The following is a 17,186-nucleotide window of genomic DNA, read 5'->3' as shown; positions in this document are numbered from 1 at the left end:
TCCTGAGCATGGGACGTTACAAGGAGACAACTGCACTCGTTTGTCCAGGCACATCCTGAGCATGTGACGTTGCAAGGAGACAACTGCACTCGTTTGTCCAGGCACATCCTGAGCATGGGACGTTGCAAGGAGACAACTGCACTCGTTTGTCCAGGCACATCTTGAACTTGGGGTCAACATTTCAAGTCAAAACATAGTAATGTGGTAGACAGTAATATTCATTGATTCAAGATACACGTGAAAGTTTAAGCAAACTTTTATTAGAAACTTGTCTTCCATGGTCACAAGTGAATAGCCATACTTAGCATGCCATAACTATTCCACCAACAAGACATTATTTCAGTCCAAATGTCACATTCACATGATATGATACTATCTAGCCCATTGGCTCACTTGTGTCAGACAACCAGAGGCCGACCCAAATTGACACCATATTACAACATGTAGATTTACTATTTCAAGAAGCGAATGAGAAAGAAACAATTGCACAGAGCTTCTTTTTCACAGAACAGCACAATATGAAAACTTCAGTTCATGTCTTTCTCATTTCGTCTAAGAACTAGGAGACTTTTGTGGCAAAGATTGGTAACCCTCGTACAAAGTCATCCAATTTGCTTTTGAAAAGTTCGCTCTGTATGGGCTCTCCTAATGGACACATCGGATTCTTGACGACATATTCAACATAAATCTGAAAAGAAAGAAAAGAATAGCCCAAAAGCTTATCACTTATATTCCACCAGTTCGATGTCCATTTCTTCACTGACAATTTATCAGCGCTTGCAAGATTGTGACATTGTCCCTTCACACCATGTTGTGAGTAGCTTTTGCAAGATTGTGACTTTGTCTCTGCAAACCATGTACCTAGTGAGTTTGCTATGCTACTGCAAGATAGTGACTTGAAAGATTTCATTGGACAGTCCCCCCGACTTGAAGTGTAACTAGGCAATATTTTGTAAACTAATGTTGATGGGAAGCTTACCGTGCTATAGATTTGGTGCAGAACACTGCGGATATTACTAACACTCAGATCAGTATTCATGACAAATTTCAGTCCGCTTGGCGTCTCGTAGAAATGCAATTTGTATTTGTTAGTGCGGAAGTGGAGGAACCCGTCTTTTCTGCATCTCAAGGTCAAGGTCAATATACTCTACATAACGATTATCTAGTTTGTTTCTTTGTGTCCTCTGGTACACTACTGATCAGAAATGTAGTGAAACCTCCCCAAGTGGACACCTCTCTAATAAGGACACTCGATTTGGGGACAAACTTGTTGTTTCAATTCAAATTGGCCTCTCTCATCAACCACCTTCCTCTTAAGGATAGGACTTGTCAGTCATGAGAGTTTCCCTACTAGAGAGGTATGACTACTGTACATTCAATAACATTTTAATGTAGATATTTTGTGTTTGGTCTTGTTAGTGAAAGCACCTGTTGAAAGGATACAAATCCGTCGGAGACATTCTGCTGATGAATGATTTGATGGAGAAAAGCATCCCATACATCAACTTGAATTCCTGAAATCAGAGACGACTTGATCAGTTTTAACATGGTCATTATCACTGCCACACTGCACACAACCATTACAGCATCAAGCGAAGCTCTGGTATGAATTTCAATACTAGAAAGTGCACAGACTTGCCCATTTTGTGGTGTCTTGCTTTTTGGAAGACTCAGGCTTTCTTGGATGACCTGAATGTATCAGGGAAAGCCCTAATGAAAAATTGCCAAATTTTGTTTAAAAAAATCTGGACTCTTGATTTAACAAGCCAATCAGTAAGAAAGCTGTCAAAAAAGCATCAATCGTTCCTTCTGATAGGATAGGGATGATCTAAACATGACCATAAACTAGTCTAAAGGAAATGTATTTTTACCTCCTCTTTATCAAGTCCGGACTGTTTTTTCCGATTCCATTCATTGTAATGAAGACATGTCCCATTTCGATCAAAGATATATAAATTGTAGACAGCCATCTGAAAGAAGGAAAACAAAAAGACCAAGTAACTTAGGTCGACACGACGAGGATCAGGGTCAGCAGTAGTGAGCAGAGAGAGAGGTGCTGATGTCTTCATTTTTCTATAAAATCAGAATATGAGAATCTGCAACAATTGTATCGTCGTATTATACTGGTTTTACACCAACGATTTCAATCTAATCTTTCAAAAAGCTGTCTTGATATGCTATGAATGTGACGTCAGTATTGTTTTAGCCGTAGCAAGCCACAAAACGTCACAAACAGTGAAAATAAATGGGACTTTTCTTCACCTTCTTGACAATTATTTACTTCCTGTTTTTCTAAATAAATCCGCTAGACGGCGCTAGTATAAATCCATCCTCATTCCAGGTCAAAACTCTTACCTGAGACCAAGGTTGAGCTAAACAAAGATGGTGGACACTTCATAAATTTTAAATTTTTGCAGTGAAATAAATCAATATTACTCCCACATGTAGTGTGCTTGTTCAGTAATTGTACCATCTGCTTGGTTAAGGTACTTATGGTCTTCCTTTTAAATCTTTTACTTCTGGTTAAAGATGCGTGGTTGTTTAGAAAGTTGATCATGAAAGCAAAAATGATATGTCAAAACTAAAACAACTCGCACGCTCAGAAGAACGGTTGGCGTGACTCAGATTTTGTGAGTCAACCCTATTCAGGTCAGGTTAATGCAGGCGTGAAGTTTTTTGACATCCTCCCCAATCCAAAATGCTGAATTCCCTGCTGCTGTCCTCGGCCTTGTCATGCACTGTGACTGAATGATATGGGGTAGGCTAGGGACAGTGAAATCACTGACTTGTTCGTAATGTCCACATGTTGGACAAACTAATGGATATAATCTCTCTTTCAGTTATTCAAAAGTTATATACAATCCTATTGGTGGCCAGTAGATACACTGAAAGTTGATAGGAAGCATGCCTGGTATGATCAGATCTAAGAAGATGTGAAAATCTATCACACCCAGTTTAGGCAGCCTATACTGGTTGGATGATCTCAAAATGGAGACAGTCATAATGATGGCAGTTCTTGTTTTGGCTGTGGCTGTGCCCAAGGTTAAGCCTATACACGGAGGAGGTAAGTTGTAATAATATCGGTATCAGAAATGGCGGCAAGTTTGATTATTGGCTTCAGCACTCTTCAGGGACTGACATGATGCACAGACCCCTGAAGCCTAATGGTAGTTTTGTTCAATTTGCATTTCTCTCTGACATGGCTGATGTTATTTATTTTCTGGTCTTGCAGTTGTGCCGTGTGAATTCCATGACTACCTGTCCAGCTGCCACCTAATCATAGGAGGGCGATTCCCGAGTCAGATCACTGCCACAATCAACCATTGTAATGACCCTGTCGATGTTAGCATCAGTGTTATGGTAAGACCATCTTCCTTTTGACGACACTTTGGTTGTATGAATGAAGAAGATTCCTCAGAAATTCCCATTCCTAACAACTTACAGTATGAAAATGAGGATGATCTTGAAAATTAGGGAGATTTTTCACAACTTTCAATTTGAAAACTCGAATGATTTTTCTAGTTTATATATTGTTGATCTGATAATAGTGATATGCTCTTACTGTTTTCAGTCTGATGTGCACCGCATTTCTTGGTCTCATACATTCGGCAACCACCATGAATCACAGGAGGTGAACGGCTTCCGAAGAAACGTCAGGCTCAATGTTTTTCTTTATCAAGAGAAACAGAAACATAGCGTAGATATCAAGGTGAGCATCAAGTGTTGCCAGTCATGGTAAAACATGTCACAGAAGTTTTTCTTCAAAATTAGTGACAATTTGGATGAATTGTCTTCAAAAAACAAAGAAAACGACTGAATTTTCTGTTGACATAAATCATCGCTCCTTCTTGTGACTGAAAGTTGATTATGATGATCTTTATTTTCCAGGCTGTTTTTGATATAGATGAAGTATCGGATCCATTTTTTCTCAACTCTACGGTCCATATCTCCAAGGCCACATCATGTGGTATACTCAGTAAGTTGTCTTTTGCTGTAGAGAAGGACCAAGTGAAGGGGCACTAATATAAAGGGATTTCAGCTCGCATGCCCTTTTGTGTTCCATTTAGGGCACCATGTACAGTGTATGACAACACACATCATCATTGACTGCACATCAACATGGTCTATTGCGAAATGTTGTTGCGGGTCGGTTGGCGTCAATGTCTCCTACCACCAAAAATCTGGTTGGTTGTGATTCATCTTGATGGTGTCTCACTTGAAACTATATTTCAAACTATTTTGAACTTTTCAGATGGTGCTGCTGGCCTTACAACCCTCGTGATTTTTATCGTTATTATCCTGTGCTTATTCATCGTTGTTCCCTCCATCATCTGGTACAAACGTCGCCAACACATACGAATGCGGAACGCCCTCGTTGAACACATGGAACCGCCGGGCCGGACACCGCCAAGCTCAATAGAAATGCGGCCAACACCACTTGGTGCGATCGAGGAGAACATTCCAGGAGAACAAGCCGAGCATGAAGAGGATCCCTCTAGTGGTGGGTCTGTCCCGTCAGCGAGTACGCGCGATGTGATTGGACAAGAACATTCACTAGAGTTATCTAATGATTTATCAAATGGGACACACGTGAATACAATGAGTAATGGATATGTATGAAGTTTTTAGGAGTGAGGAAATTTGAAAGTTTTCTGATGGGGTGCTTCTGATTTCTGTTGATAGAAATTGATGAAGTGTGCTGTGGTAGGTGGCTAAAAGTGTGCTGAGTGTGCTTCAGCCGCGTTAGATTTGAGAGAGTAATATTCCTGCCTCTTCACTCTCAAATATGAATGTTGTTGGAAATTTGATACGTGCGGATTTGAACAATGTTCTTTCACATATAATTCTACTGCTATTTGGCATGATATTTTTAGCAACACTGCTCTGGGTGTTTTTTATAGAATAAAGTTGTTTTCCATGAGGTGCTGTAATATTTATATTGGAGGATGTGTCTCAGTTTGAACTTGATTATTTGACAATGCATGTAGGGAGGTCATTGGCCTTGTCAGAGTATAGTTAGAAGGTCCGACCAGAGTTAGTGTAAAACTAAAATGTTTGAGTTACTGATCCTGTTCACATGTTTTTGGGACCAAGGCGTGAATTAGAAATGTCTGAGACGAATCAGTTTGAATGCAGGAATCCTTCCATATTCTAATTCTGACATAAATCAGTCATGTCAATCTTTAAACCTTGTGCCATTCCGGCAAATACATAATCATGTCCAAGTTAATTGTTTCTATAATGAATGAAGGAATACAAGAAGATATATAATTTTGATAATAACCATATATACACATGTTGTATAAGCTTGTGCTTAAGAGTGTGATATATTAGAGTGGTTTTGTTTTGCTTTGTTTCATAAATCATGATGCTGTAAGTGAGGAAAATTGTTTGAAATTCCCTCAAAATACTGCAAAGAAAAACTCCAAGGAAGGTACTGGCGTTTGTAAACAAACATGTATCGTGCACTGCAGATTAGTACGAATGTGTGAAATATATGAAATTAAGAAAAATACATGTAGCTCACTTTTATAGAGAAGAAGAAGATTCACTTAGATTCGAAGCCTCTTTTTGGGGCATATTTTGAAACTGCGTTTTTCACATTCGACAAGTTTACACATGTTATGAGGGGAGAGATTTGAATAGTAATGACTCTGTTGGAACATTGCAGAAAGCATCATACGTATCAGCCTTATCTATGTTGTATTTGTGTGTGGTGTAGGGTATGATCAAGTCTGGTTTGGCGTGACATTAAGTGACTGTTGATGTTGTTGACATTAGCTAGTTAGCAGTGGGATGCTCTGAACACATCAAAAACAGATGCTGTTCATGAACATTGAGATTTTCTTTCCAAATAGAAATCTTGTTTGTTGCTAGATTTTTAAACCTTGTACTGTTCTGCTCATTATGACTCAGCTTTTTTTATTTCTTTAATCCTTTTTCTCTGTGCAATTAGCTTTTATTGTTTCAGATGTAAATACAGCTTGTAAATTATTTGTCACAACAACGTCACAACTTCACAGAAGTTGTTTATCTGCTTTTTAGCACAGCTATAATGTAAACAGTTTGATTTTGATTTTAATGCTCTTTTTTTGAAATGTCTGACTGCATAATAGAAGGCCAGTTGTGGTGGAGAAGTTAGACTTTGAATATTTATTATAAGTTTTTTTACAACCTCTTTTAGGTTAGCATGCAGGTTTTGTTTTACATGTAAATCGTCTTTCTTTGTGTTGAAAATGTTCACTGCTTTGGTGTATAAAGTATTGTGGTATCACATTCCATACTTGTAGTTATATCTTCTAAAAGTACGACATTATCATTGATTATCTGTATATCCATCGGAAGGTATGTATACATTTCTGTCTTTGTAACTTATTGGTTTAATGCGGATGTCTACCCGCTTTCATAGTGGTTTCCAGCTGACTGTGGCAAATGTAGGAAATGTTTGAATGGCCAGCTCGGTGAGGCAGCTCGAAGTCTTAGAATGAGACCTACATCAAACCTAACACTACATGACACAATACCATGCTCTTCATCCATCTTTCCTCCACATGAGGTGAGCACAATGGCCCTGGCCATTTCATTTCCACATCCGTCACATCCAGCTAGACTCCAACCTCTGTGCTGATCTCTGTCTGTTCCATCCAAGCACTTTCTACCTGACTGCCTAATAAATGTTTACACAGAAATTGACACTGGTCTTGTTCATTCCTTACAAACTGTGTACATTTCTGATTTGCTCAGCAATCACTCTGGTTCCATGTACATGCACACTGTAGTGTAAGATTGAGCCGCTAGTCCATTGTAGGGGAAGGTGTCGCCTGTCATTGTTTGTGTCCATGTGATGTCATCACCGGCCATGCTGGAGGGACAGACAAAAGACAGCCATAGACACAGCATATCATTGGCTGAAGCCTTCATCACATGTCACAATCACAAGATGGGGTATGGACGTCTTTGTAGCATATGTCACAATCAGGAGACGTGTCTTCATGGCGTGGCTCAACCAGAAAGGGGAGTCACAATAGTCAGTCACCCTGGCACATCGGGCCTTTGCCATGTTTCTCCTGATTACAAGGTTCTGAGAGAGGAATCTGAAGGATGATTAAATGAGACAACATCAGATTCAATATAGATATTTTATTCTTTCATAAAGAATTCATTCTCAACACCACACAATAACAGTCTTCTCTTAGATAGATAGGCCAACGAAAGTCGATAGTTAAACCAGGAGTGGTAAGCCAATAAGGAACTATGGCCTTAACCGACTATGAAAATCTTAAAGATTGGTTGAGACACATGAGCATGATTATATAAATCATCATTGTAGAGATTTTGTCATGTGATAGTATCAGAACAATTGGTAAGTACATAAGAATGAAGCACTTTTTCATAAACCGACCACTAACCTACATTGTAACATACAAATGTACTCAAAATTTCCCTGTTAAACAGAATCATATCATATAGGTTGAGATTATTGTACATTTCAAGGCAACAAGAACATGAGGCCCAGTACCAAAGACAGCTCCAGTAGGAAAAACTCCAGTATTCTATTTACACCCTTTACCAAGATACAGTCTTCAGTTATTCTTGTCGATACTTGATCGAGATTTCAAATAAATACTGTAGACACAGTCAATGTACAATACCTTACAAATTAAGCAATGAAAAAGCTGTTTGATTAGAGTTGATCCTATCATGAACTGAACCAAACAACTCTTTAACTCCATCCTTTTACTCTTTCCAATGGCACCAAGACAAACACAGTATCAGTATCACAACTTCCCTGGAGCTCTCCACCAAAAGCCTTTTAAACCACTTTTTAAAGCTCATAAGTGTAGATAATCAAGTATGCTAGATTCAGTACCTCATCAATGACACTTCTCACCACAAGTCTATGATACAGTGGAACCTCCCTTAGTGGACAACCTCTCTTATAACGACAGTGCTTTTGGTCCCAGATGGGTTGTTTCTATACAATTTGATCTCTGTGATCAAGAGAGACTATCTTCCTCAAGTCAAATTTACCCAACCTCGCAAACTGCAGAGAATAATTATTGTCTATTACAGCCTTTTCATCTTCACATTGTCCTTTGAGCTGAGTCTACTCACATTGTGTCCACCTCCTCATCCTTGGTGATTTCACATCAAATCAAACATTTGTCCGTCACTTCGACATTTTGGATGAAAGCAACAGATTCACTTGTTCTATCGACGGACATCCGATAATCTGCTGATCCTCCTCTGAATAGTTCTCCTTTATCAGACTGTTCAAGTTCTGAAATTGCTGCTGTACGTTGACCTGAAATGGACAACAGGCACATTTATATAATTGTTATCATAAGTTTTCAATCTATAGAAGACATTTCAATCTAAAGAGACTTCAATGTCACAGAAGGATATGAGACTTTTAAGAAATGTATCCGAAGTCTGCACAAGGCTTAGAGTCAACTTACCTTGATAGGTTTAAACAGAATGTACTCCGTGTCCTTATTGGCTAAGTACAGTACCATCGCCCGAAAGATCACAGGCACCTTGTTCTTCAACAGTCTGTACGTCTCTGCCACAACGTCGTGTAACTTCTCTGGACTGGCAAATGGCTGGTTGCGGAGTTCGACTGTTGGAGCATTTTCATCCTCGTTCATTTTGATGATGACATTCGCCTGGGAAAATATGAGTTTGGTAGATCATCAAATTGTATACTATAAACAGCCATAAATATTTTCTTCTGCATCTGTTCTTTTACGACAGTATAAAGGTTTCTAGCATGGAGGACTTGGGGCAGACTGGCCTCCATTGCCCTGGTAGGCAACCAGTGTAGGAGAGGTTTCTAGCATGGAGGACTTGGGGGCAGACTGGCCTCCTTTGCCCTGGTAGGCAACCAGTGTAGGAGAGGTTTCTAGCATGGAGGACTTGGGGGCAGACTGGCCTCCTTTGCCCTGGTACGCAACCAGTGTAGGAGAGGTTTCTAGCACGGAGGACTTGGGGGCAGACTGGCCTCCTTTGCCCTGGTAGGCAACCAGTGTAGGAGAGGTTTCTAGCATGGAGGACTTGGGGGCAGACTGGCCTCCTTTGCCCTGGTAGGCAACCAGTGTAGGAGAGGTTTCTAGCATGGAGGACTTGGGGGCAGACTGGCCTCCTTTGCCCTGGTAGGCAACCAGTGTAGGAGAGAAAACTCCAAAATCAGACCAGATTGGCTGGACTTGTCAGCCGATCTGCTGACCTGGCTTACCTTGTTACAAAACTGCTGCATAGGTCCTGTTAACATCTCTGTCGCATGATGGATAAACTCCTCACACGACGTCTTTAGATGATTATCGACATCTTTCTTAGAATCAACAAGGTATTCCGTCACGTGAGGCGTACCCTATAACAAGAGATCATGGTGATTACAGACAATCGTATCTTGAATGGTCACATAATACTCTCAATCATAGCAGGGCAACAAACAGCAACATCAGGTCATGCCGTAACCCTCTGAGCAGAATCCTCAGCCTGTTGTGACTTAGATCTCAGAGAGTTCTGTTCTAAATCAAATAAACCCATCGCCATACCAAATTTAACCAAACCCACAGGTGAAGGACTGAGACCATAAGCCAGGTTGATAAACTTGTCCATCAAAATGCGTTTTTTCTTGGGTATACCTCGCAAAATGAATACAAACTCTTTGACCATCATGGAAAACCACAAACAACATGCAAGTAAACAAGACAAATCAAACGAAACATGCTTCATGCATTGACATTGCACACCTCAGAACCAAACTAATAATTTCAATTGTTTTCTGCCAAAAAGAAATTTGATAAAATCTTTTAATTCTAACATCTGTAGTATTATCAACTATAAAAGGGAGACCATAGGGAGGCACTAGGTAGGCTGGATTAAGTTACAAAAGGTTGCCAGTAGGGTCTCTCCTGTCTCACAGGTCCAACTTGATCTCCCTGCCTGAAGTCCCTCTTTAATATTGATCATCTATCCTACGTACTGTCAGTAAATCTACAAAAGCCGCAGGAATCATAAATGATGATCCAAAGTCAAAATATGTTGGGATTTTTAAAAAAAGTCTGCCAAATTTTAAAATCAGGAGAACACATTTTTCAAATTTTTGAACTAAATGGGAAAGCGTGACCTTTGACCAACCAGGTGAACAAGAACAACACATAAACATCAAGAGGACACTTACCCCCCAGTTTTCAGGGGTGGAAGAAAAGGGCTAAAATAATAGGATAGAAGCTGGGTGAGAAGTGGATTCAACTTAATAATCGAATCAATCAGGAAAGAACAGTGAGAGTGGATGCTATACTCTACTCAATAAAGTGCTTTTTAAATCACATGTAGAAGGGTGAGAGCAAATGAAGCAACTTCTAAACCGTAAAGGGGTGTCATTATCATTATTGAGGAAAATACTCCAACACTGTCTCCTTGTGAAGCCCCTCCTTCTCCACTGTACCCCACTGTAAGGAAACCTAGGCCTGGAATTAGTCTACATTCCCCCATGAACAACTGGGCACTTTCACGTGCATGATGAAAACCTTTGGGCATTTAATACTTCAGCAGAATTGAGACTATGAACCTCTGGGTTTTCTTCTTTAGAATCGAAAATAAGCAAGCTAGCCTCACAAGCATAGGGAGGAATCTAGTCATCGACCGACCAAATATTCAAAAAATAAAAACAAAAGAAGAATTTTACTAGCCATGCTAGTCTAGGTTCTGTAAAAGGAGGGTTAAGCAAGCACACTCAAGTTTCAAATCTCTGCTGGCTGGTTACAAGATGAAGATAAACAATGCATGTTTACCTCGAGAAGGAACTGCAACAGAGAGTTGGTTGAATTCATGCTGAACAATCTTCCTCTCTTCTGGATTAGACCATAAGCAGCATCTGAAATCATACACAACACATTTTTTAAACCACAGGACTAACAGGGACAAAGTTGACAGTCATCCCTGACAGGGTGCATGCAATCACTGCTGAAAACTGTGCCATCAGATCAGGCCAACTTGAGGTCTCTGGAATTTGACAGTTTCCCAAGGCTGACAAATCCTTAGGATTGATATTCAAACCCTCAAATAGATACAACATAGTCAAGTTCAATTTTCGTGGAGTAGGCCTTCGACTTGTTTAATATGAATTTGAAAAGATCTAAATCACAAAACACTTGATCTCCTACTATTTATATCACTAACCTTTAAACTTGCTAAAATCTAATGATTTTTCTTTGATGGCGAAATCAACATGGAATGGAGCGATCTGTTCTCTTAGGATAAGGAGATGTTTGATGAGGAAGAGCTGACCATCTATCACAGTCTGAAAGAATTAGTTCTCGTTTAAAGCATTGTGACACAATTGATCACTCACAATACAGATTACAGATATAGTTTACATTCAGAGTTGACAGCGAGTGTCAACAAGGACATTAAAAGCTCTATAATAACCAGTGACATTCACTGTCAGAGATATCCTCATGACCAATTTACTGCACAGATAGCTGCAGTTCATATCATAGACTGAGACCCCCAAACCCCTGTTCACCCAGATTGGCAGCATCCCAGAAAGCCCACCTTTCTTTTCCTGATACTGTTACTAGCCACCAATAATGACTGCACACAGAAATAGAGCGCCTCCTGAGATAAGCCTTGGAATGTTGTTGTCTGAAATAAACAGAGGGTAAATATGAATATATTACAATCAATTGGTCCACAAATCACCAGTAACACATGAGTTCCTGGTCTCAGAAATTGATAGTCCATTATGATATCAGAGACAAAGACCTACTTACATCGATACATCGTGAAAGCTTCGACAAACAAACTAATGCCCGTCGCACAGTCGGGTACCACATACCATGCATGTCTGCTGGTGACATTGGCATGTTAGAGACAATACGAGAATCTGAAATACAAATCAGATGAATGAAGATGGAGAAGGACTTTGTTACAAACATAAGATGACAACAACAATCATAGAAGCCTCTGGGAGAAGGCCAATTGAGATTAGAATAAATGATTTGTTTTTCTCATCTCCCTCTGTTCTCATCAGCTCTAAAGCACTCTAACATCTCACAATGTAAAAGTTTCTACTATAGGCTAGAAAAACTAGAAAGATCTCAATTGAGACATGTCTCTGAATCATAAGCTAAACACTTTCCATTTTCAAAAGTGCTAGCATGATATTATGGTGGTTACAAAAACCTACAACACAATGAAGGCATGTGACCTTAGGCAAGTCACTTCCCACCTACCAGAAGCTGTCATGATGCTCGAGTCATGCGTGCCGTTCTCCTGTAATGCGTACGGCTGCTCGCTGGCCTGATCCAGATCAGCAGTAATCGATGCAACTTCTTGACTAGCTAATGAAATATCCGATTGACTTGAATTTGTCCGCGATAGATGGCCCTTTTTCAAACTTTCTGCGATGCTCTGAAAGTAAAATGAACCCTCTAGGTATTCAGTTCTCTTCTGTGGAAAGACCAATGTACCATGATAACCTCTCTATGTTCTACCTACCTCCATCATTTCCAGTTTCTCTGGGTAGGCCAGGTCCCCCTCAGCTGGTTTATAATTCAGTATATCCGACTTGATATAGATGTACGTCCGATAGACCAGTCGTTCCTGGACATCCTCCAGCAGCTGGGAACACATGGTTTCGAAGGCACCGAGTTGATCAGCTGAAAGTAAAGCAAAAACCATTCATTTTATCAGAGTCAAGTAAGCAATGTTACAAAATGAAGTCTTGCATAAAGATTCTTCTTACTCTTTGAAAGCGTTTCCTCCGCACTTGGAGAAGCTAATCTCCAGCGAGATTTCTCCTCCAAAGCGACATGAGTATTCTGTGCTAAGAACTGGACTGATAAGTATAACCTGATCTCTATTGGCACTGTGGCAAGGCTCATCAACTCTCTCGACTGATGATCCTTATCTGTACTTTTGGCATCCACAGTTTTCCGAAACCAACTTCATCGGTATAAAATGTGTTCTACTTACGATTATTGCATACGTGTTCCTCCATCATTTCAATCTGAAAAGGAGATGAAAGTGTTTAGTGACAGGGAATATGATAATCGTTCATTCTTACAAATAATTGTATACAATGACATAATGCAGGAAATAGCTGGAAGCCTAGTTCAATGTGCTACATCATTTGGGATGCAAGTCAGATGCCCAAACCAATTCATTAATCACTCTCACTTTTTTTTGGACTGCTTGTTATGGGGCATTTTCATAGGCTGATAGGAGGGGTTTTCTTTTAAGAAATCATTTTTATTCTCCCTTAAACAGAAGACTCAATATAATTATAAGCCTTGCTCACTTTTAATATGCTGCATAACTCTGAGAGTGTCTCTAAGTGCTGTACATGGATAATGAGAGGTCGGAATACATCATAGAGGCTATTGCATAATCCTTCCAACATCACACTGAAAACGAAATGAGAACAGTTATGTTTCTTTGTTTATAGAAGTGTCTTGAACCACAGTTTATCTCTGTCGCATCTGTATTAAGTTTTCTATGCTGCCAACAAAGTACTATCCAAGTTAATCATTGGGAGATTTCTCTCACCCACTTGAAATCTCCACCAGAGACATCCAAACATAAGGCTAAAGATCAGAACTACTGACAGTCACTCACTCTAGCTGTGGTGTTGGTTGGGTGAAGAACTGGTGATAGAGCTGGTATTCATCCTCACACACATGGACCATGAAAGCACATCCACTGCGCATCTGAAATTGAGAACAGAACAGATTTGAATAGACCATTATCTTCTGATCTTTTCTTTTGTGTTGTTATCATCAGAGGAGGATCATATGGTCATATTAAGTAGTCTTTGCTACAACTACTTGCTTCGGACTAATCACTGATGGCTCAGCCAAGGTGATTTTCTTCAAAGCAAGCCTGTAGTCTTCAAACTCAGGTGTTTTGCTCCCTTACATTACATCAGGTGCCAACACTGAGCGCAGAATTGTACAGAACCAATAATGTAACAGCAGTTCAAGTGTTCTTCGCTCACTTTATCAGGAAAGTAAAGATAGGATCTTGAGGAACACTCATTCCACCTACCAGCGCACAATGATCCCTGCTGTGTTTTGAAGCAAGTTCTGTAACTGCTGCCGAGACGCTAGGCCCCAATAACGTTGCCCTTTGACTAAAATAACACTGGTGGCAGTCACTTAGTAACTGCTTATATCTGAAATGAAAAATACACTAATTATAAGCAATTCCGTAAAACAAGAGACTTTTTTACATGATTCACATGGTTATTAGTTTATGTAGCCATTCAAGCTCATTCATTGTCTTTGTTTATTTGCAAACAAGACACATCACCATCTTCTTCTTCATTGGCTGTTAGTGGCAGGGCAACCCGACCGCCCCCAGTCAGTCGCACTGCCCCTCAGGTATCTAACGTTAGTGTGTATCACTATCAGTGCAGTTTAGGTTTGAGTCAGTACCAAAAATACTCAACTCTGGTGGGGGATAAAACTATCTAGGATGATGCAGTTGATGAAAGTTTTACTTACTCAGGACTTTTATCAATCCTTTGTTCTATTTGTTCCATAAGATTCTTAACCCTCGGCGCATTTGTACGGAATTTGCCGTAGAAAAGTGTAAAAGCATTTTCTCCTGCATTCACAGAATCCTGTAACAGAATGGAGACTCAGTGTACAGATAACAGAGGTACTTATTCAATGTGAGATGTATGGATATGTTTTAAAATTCTGAGGCTTTTGCTTAACTATGCTTCATCAGGGGTCACGGAAGTTATTGGTGTTGGATGCAATTCTTGAAAACTGGAAGGCAACATTTGACATTAGATTAAGAATTCTATTAGACCAGGGGAAAGTATTTGAAAAGGAAGCTACTTTTGAGGGCCATGCCATGTTAACATCAATTCTGTTGACAGAGTAAAGACATAAAATAGAATAAAAATGTTTTCCACTCACTTTTCGTGGCTGCACATTCTGTGTTGCATTCTGAAGAATGCTCACCACATGGATTTTAATCAGATTCAAAGCTTTGGACAAACACTGGCGAAATCTGGCCAGGTAAACACTCGACTCCTTGTAGTGAGACTGGAAGAAATCATAACAAAAGTGCATCAGTTAGTCCGCCAGCAAACAACTCTGGGCAATGATTGAAATACGTATGGCATTGTATGTTGTCATATGAACACTTTCTTCCCATACAATAGACAAAAAGACCAGAATACAAACAGATAACTGCCTAACAACCAAATTGACCAGATAATGTTCCAACTACTTACATTTTTATTGAGATAGGCTATACACTCGTCTATCCTGGACAGAGTTGGCACGAATGAATCACTCGTCACTGTCAGGGTTGGGGCTCCCAAGCGCTGAAATAGATTGTAGAACAATGATCAGTCAAAAGCAAAACGAGTGAACGAGTGTTCCTCTGTTTTACTCATCGTTGAGTATCCTGAGGGCAATATAGGGGTCAATTAAAAGTGGTTTATCAAATAACCTCAAGTCATCTGATTCAAAGCCCAAGAGACCTCCTCTATGTGATAAGCATCACTTTACAAAAAAACATGCATGAAAAAAATACTTACACTTGATATTTTGTCCAGTTCATTGAAATAGGATAATTTATTCTGTACACATTCTGCAGTTTCCACCAGTTTGGTCTGAAACAACAAGCAAGACGTTCATAGTTGTCAACTCATTAGCGTCAGTTCAAGTAAGCCTGGCTGGTACTCTGAAGAGTTAGTTCTCTCATTTCAGTCCAGGTTTTAAATAGCGTCAGTCCTCTTGCCTGGTGGAGTGACTATTGGGAACTACAATCTCATCAAGAGCAATCTGATTACACACCTGTTCTGCCATCAGATGTTCACATGCCTCATGCAGCGCGTTCGTCTTGGTTGAGACAAACACATACTGCTTCATCAAGCCAGTGAGCTGGGTGAGAGCAGTGGAGACCTCGGTCAAGATCTGGTCACACTGTCCCTGGTATTCACCAAGCTGACCAAGGTAGGACCTGAAGATAAACAACATAGGAATTATTGCTTTATAATTGAAACTTTACTTAAAGGGAATAGCACTTTGGGCCCAGACTCATTCATGAATAAGAACTTTTGGGATGGGGTTTTCTTGATAATGTTGCTATTGCATCTCAAGGTTATTATCCCTCCACTTGACAAGTAAGCATGCATCATTCACAGACACAATGGTCATGTGATCATACTGCAGCCAATCTCTGGTGATGGCCAATTTGTACAGGTCCACTAAAGACCAAAAAAGTATTTTTGGTCTCCGACATCACACACCTATATTCTATATCTTCTTCACAGTCAATGCGTTCTTCAATCTCAGAAAACCAAAAGAAGAACTGAAAGTGGAATAAAAAGATAATTAGTAACATTTTATTTGAAGAAAGCAATCTCCAATACCCCCCCCCCCCCACCTTACCAGAATGCCTTCGATGATTATGTTGTAATTGTTTTTGACCAAGAATTGGATAGAGCGCATGTCTGACTACCAGAAATTGAGAATGCTATTTAAGATCAATTTCAAATGCTTTGTTGATTAGGGTTACCTGTTGGGCATTTTCAACTTTCTCCTGTGCCAGATTAAGGGCAGCCAGTCCTTTGGCTATGATGTCATCATCACCGGTCACTAAACTCGGCTGGATGTGTGTGGTCAAACCAGGGATCTCATCAAGAGGGAGCTGAAAGATGATGAAAATTGAACTGTTAGTGTAAGTGTTGTCGCGACGTCATAGGCCTAGGTCTAGGAGTAGGACGCATGGGGAAAGGAAGGGAATGCAGGGTGACTACCGATATAAAGTAACAGCCCTTCTGACACCTATCAGGGGGGAGTTATCGGCAGTAAAGGATGGATACGACAGTGGATCAGCATGGGATTTGCATTATTTAGGATTCACGCTGTACATTGTAATTGTAACATTGCAAATGTACACAAATGTACACAAGAAATGTACAGCAAACATACAGAACTGGACATATTTTACTCGATTTTCGTCGATTTTCAGTATTACCTCGATGGGCAGGGGACGTTTTGAAGACATGGTCGTGAGGTCCATAATACTGTCCCTCTGTCGATCGGATAGTGGAGCTCTGGCATGATCCAGAGCGTCCCAAGAAGCGAGTTTTTCTCGTAGCATCTTGGAACTTGGCGACGTGTCAGCCATTTTCGGCTAGCTGGCTGGTTGTA

The 17,186-nt window shown here is 40.1% G+C and overlaps 3 protein-coding genes across 6 annotated transcripts; 1 reads left to right on the top strand and 2 right to left on the bottom strand.

Moving 5' to 3' along the window:
• Positions 1-238: 238 nt before the first annotated feature.
• LOC135495157 (trafficking protein particle complex subunit 1-like) lies at positions 239-2,348 on the bottom strand. 2 transcript variants are annotated; one of them, XM_064783606.1, is made up of 5 exons: positions 2,263-2,348; positions 1,872-1,970; positions 1,444-1,514; positions 980-1,118; positions 239-688 (listed from the first exon to the last, which is right to left on the bottom strand). In XM_064783606.1, the coding sequence occupies exons 2-5, from the start codon at positions 1,968-1,970 to the stop codon at positions 560-562; spliced, it is 438 nt and encodes a 145-aa protein (XP_064639676.1). In that variant the 5' UTR covers positions 2,263-2,348; the 3' UTR covers positions 239-559. The 2 variants fall into 2 exon arrangements, with proteins under 2 accessions (XP_064639676.1, XP_064639675.1); XM_064783605.1 differs by lacking the exon at positions 2,263-2,348 and having other exon boundaries at positions 1,872-2,256.
• Positions 2,349-2,359: 11 nt separating this feature from the next.
• Positions 2,360-6,693, top strand: LOC135495156 (uncharacterized). The gene is made up of 6 exons (XM_064783604.1): positions 2,360-2,486; positions 2,841-3,064; positions 3,233-3,360; positions 3,572-3,709; positions 3,889-3,976; positions 4,253-6,693. Exons 2-6 carry the CDS (start codon positions 2,989-2,991, stop codon positions 4,618-4,620), a joined length of 798 nt encoding a protein of 265 aa, XP_064639674.1. The 5' UTR covers positions 2,360-2,486; positions 2,841-2,988; the 3' UTR covers positions 4,621-6,693.
• Positions 6,694-7,046: 353 nt separating this feature from the next.
• LOC135494924 (conserved oligomeric Golgi complex subunit 3-like) lies at positions 7,047-17,164 on the bottom strand. 3 transcript variants are annotated; one of them, XR_010448490.1, is made up of 23 exons: positions 17,011-17,164; positions 16,549-16,680; positions 16,280-16,341; positions 15,825-15,990; positions 15,566-15,640; positions 15,257-15,349; positions 14,937-15,065; positions 14,514-14,632; positions 14,056-14,182; positions 13,627-13,718; positions 13,310-13,415; positions 12,985-13,018; positions 12,508-12,668; positions 12,243-12,420; positions 11,781-11,893; positions 11,563-11,652; positions 11,188-11,308; positions 10,800-10,882; positions 10,187-10,216; positions 9,236-9,370; positions 8,460-8,666; positions 8,116-8,305; positions 7,047-7,094 (listed from the first exon to the last, which is right to left on the bottom strand). XR_010448490.1 is itself a non-coding variant. In XM_064783261.1 (22 exons), the coding sequence occupies exons 1-22, from the start codon at positions 17,161-17,163 to the stop codon at positions 8,171-8,173; spliced, it is 2,541 nt and encodes an 846-aa protein (XP_064639331.1). In that variant the 5' UTR covers position 17,164; the 3' UTR covers positions 7,126-8,170. The 3 variants fall into 3 exon arrangements, 2 of the variants coding, with proteins under 2 accessions (XP_064639331.1, XP_064639332.1); XM_064783261.1 differs by lacking the exon at positions 7,047-7,094 and having other exon boundaries at positions 7,126-8,305; XM_064783262.1 differs by lacking the exons at positions 7,047-7,094; positions 10,187-10,216 and having other exon boundaries at positions 7,126-8,305.
• Between the last annotated feature and the right edge of the window lie 22 nt (positions 17,165-17,186).

Source organism: Lineus longissimus, chromosome 10 (genome assembly GCF_910592395.1).
Source record: "Lineus longissimus chromosome 10, tnLinLong1.2, whole genome shotgun sequence".
Lineage (NCBI taxonomy): Eukaryota > Metazoa > Nemertea > Pilidiophora > Heteronemertea > Lineidae > Lineus > Lineus longissimus.
This window is presented reverse-complemented; position numbering and strand designations above follow the sequence as displayed.

What these genes read in the sequence shown, in the direction of transcription:
- LOC135495157 (XM_064783605.1), bottom strand. Translation starts at nt 2,069, where the DNA reads ATGAAGACATCAGCACCTCTCTCTCTGCTCACTACTGCTGACCCTGAT. An exon ending in AGAATGTCTCCGACGGATTT is followed by an intron (nt 1,119 to 1,443) that starts GTATCCTTTCAA and finishes CTTGAGATGCAG; the next exon opens with AAAAGACGGGTTCCTCCACT. An exon ending in TGCACCAAATCTATAGCACG is followed by an intron (nt 689 to 979) that starts GTAAGCTTCCCA and finishes CTTTCTTTTCAG; the next exon opens with ATTTATGTTGAATATGTCGT.
- LOC135495156 (XM_064783604.1), top strand. Translation starts at nt 2,989, where the DNA reads ATGGAGACAGTCATAATGATGGCAGTTCTTGTTTTGGCTGTGGCTGTG. An exon ending in AACATAGCGTAGATATCAAG is followed by an intron (nt 3,710 to 3,888) that starts GTGAGCATCAAG and finishes TTTATTTTCCAG; the next exon opens with GCTGTTTTTGATATAGATGA. An exon ending in CACATCATGTGGTATACTCA is followed by an intron (nt 3,977 to 4,252) that starts GTAAGTTGTCTT and finishes TGAACTTTTCAG; the next exon opens with ATGGTGCTGCTGGCCTTACA.
- LOC135494924 (XM_064783261.1), bottom strand. Translation starts at nt 17,163, where the DNA reads ATGGCTGACACGTCGCCAAGTTCCAAGATGCTACGAGAAAAACTCGCT. An exon ending in AGTTATGCAGCATATTAAAA is followed by an intron (nt 13,019 to 13,309) that starts GTGAGCAAGGCT and finishes TCTCCTTTTCAG; the next exon opens with ATTGAAATGATGGAGGAACA. An exon ending in TTCTGTTTAAACCTATCAAG is followed by an intron (nt 8,306 to 8,459) that starts GTAAGTTGACTC and finishes TGTCCATTTCAG; the next exon opens with GTCAACGTACAGCAGCAATT.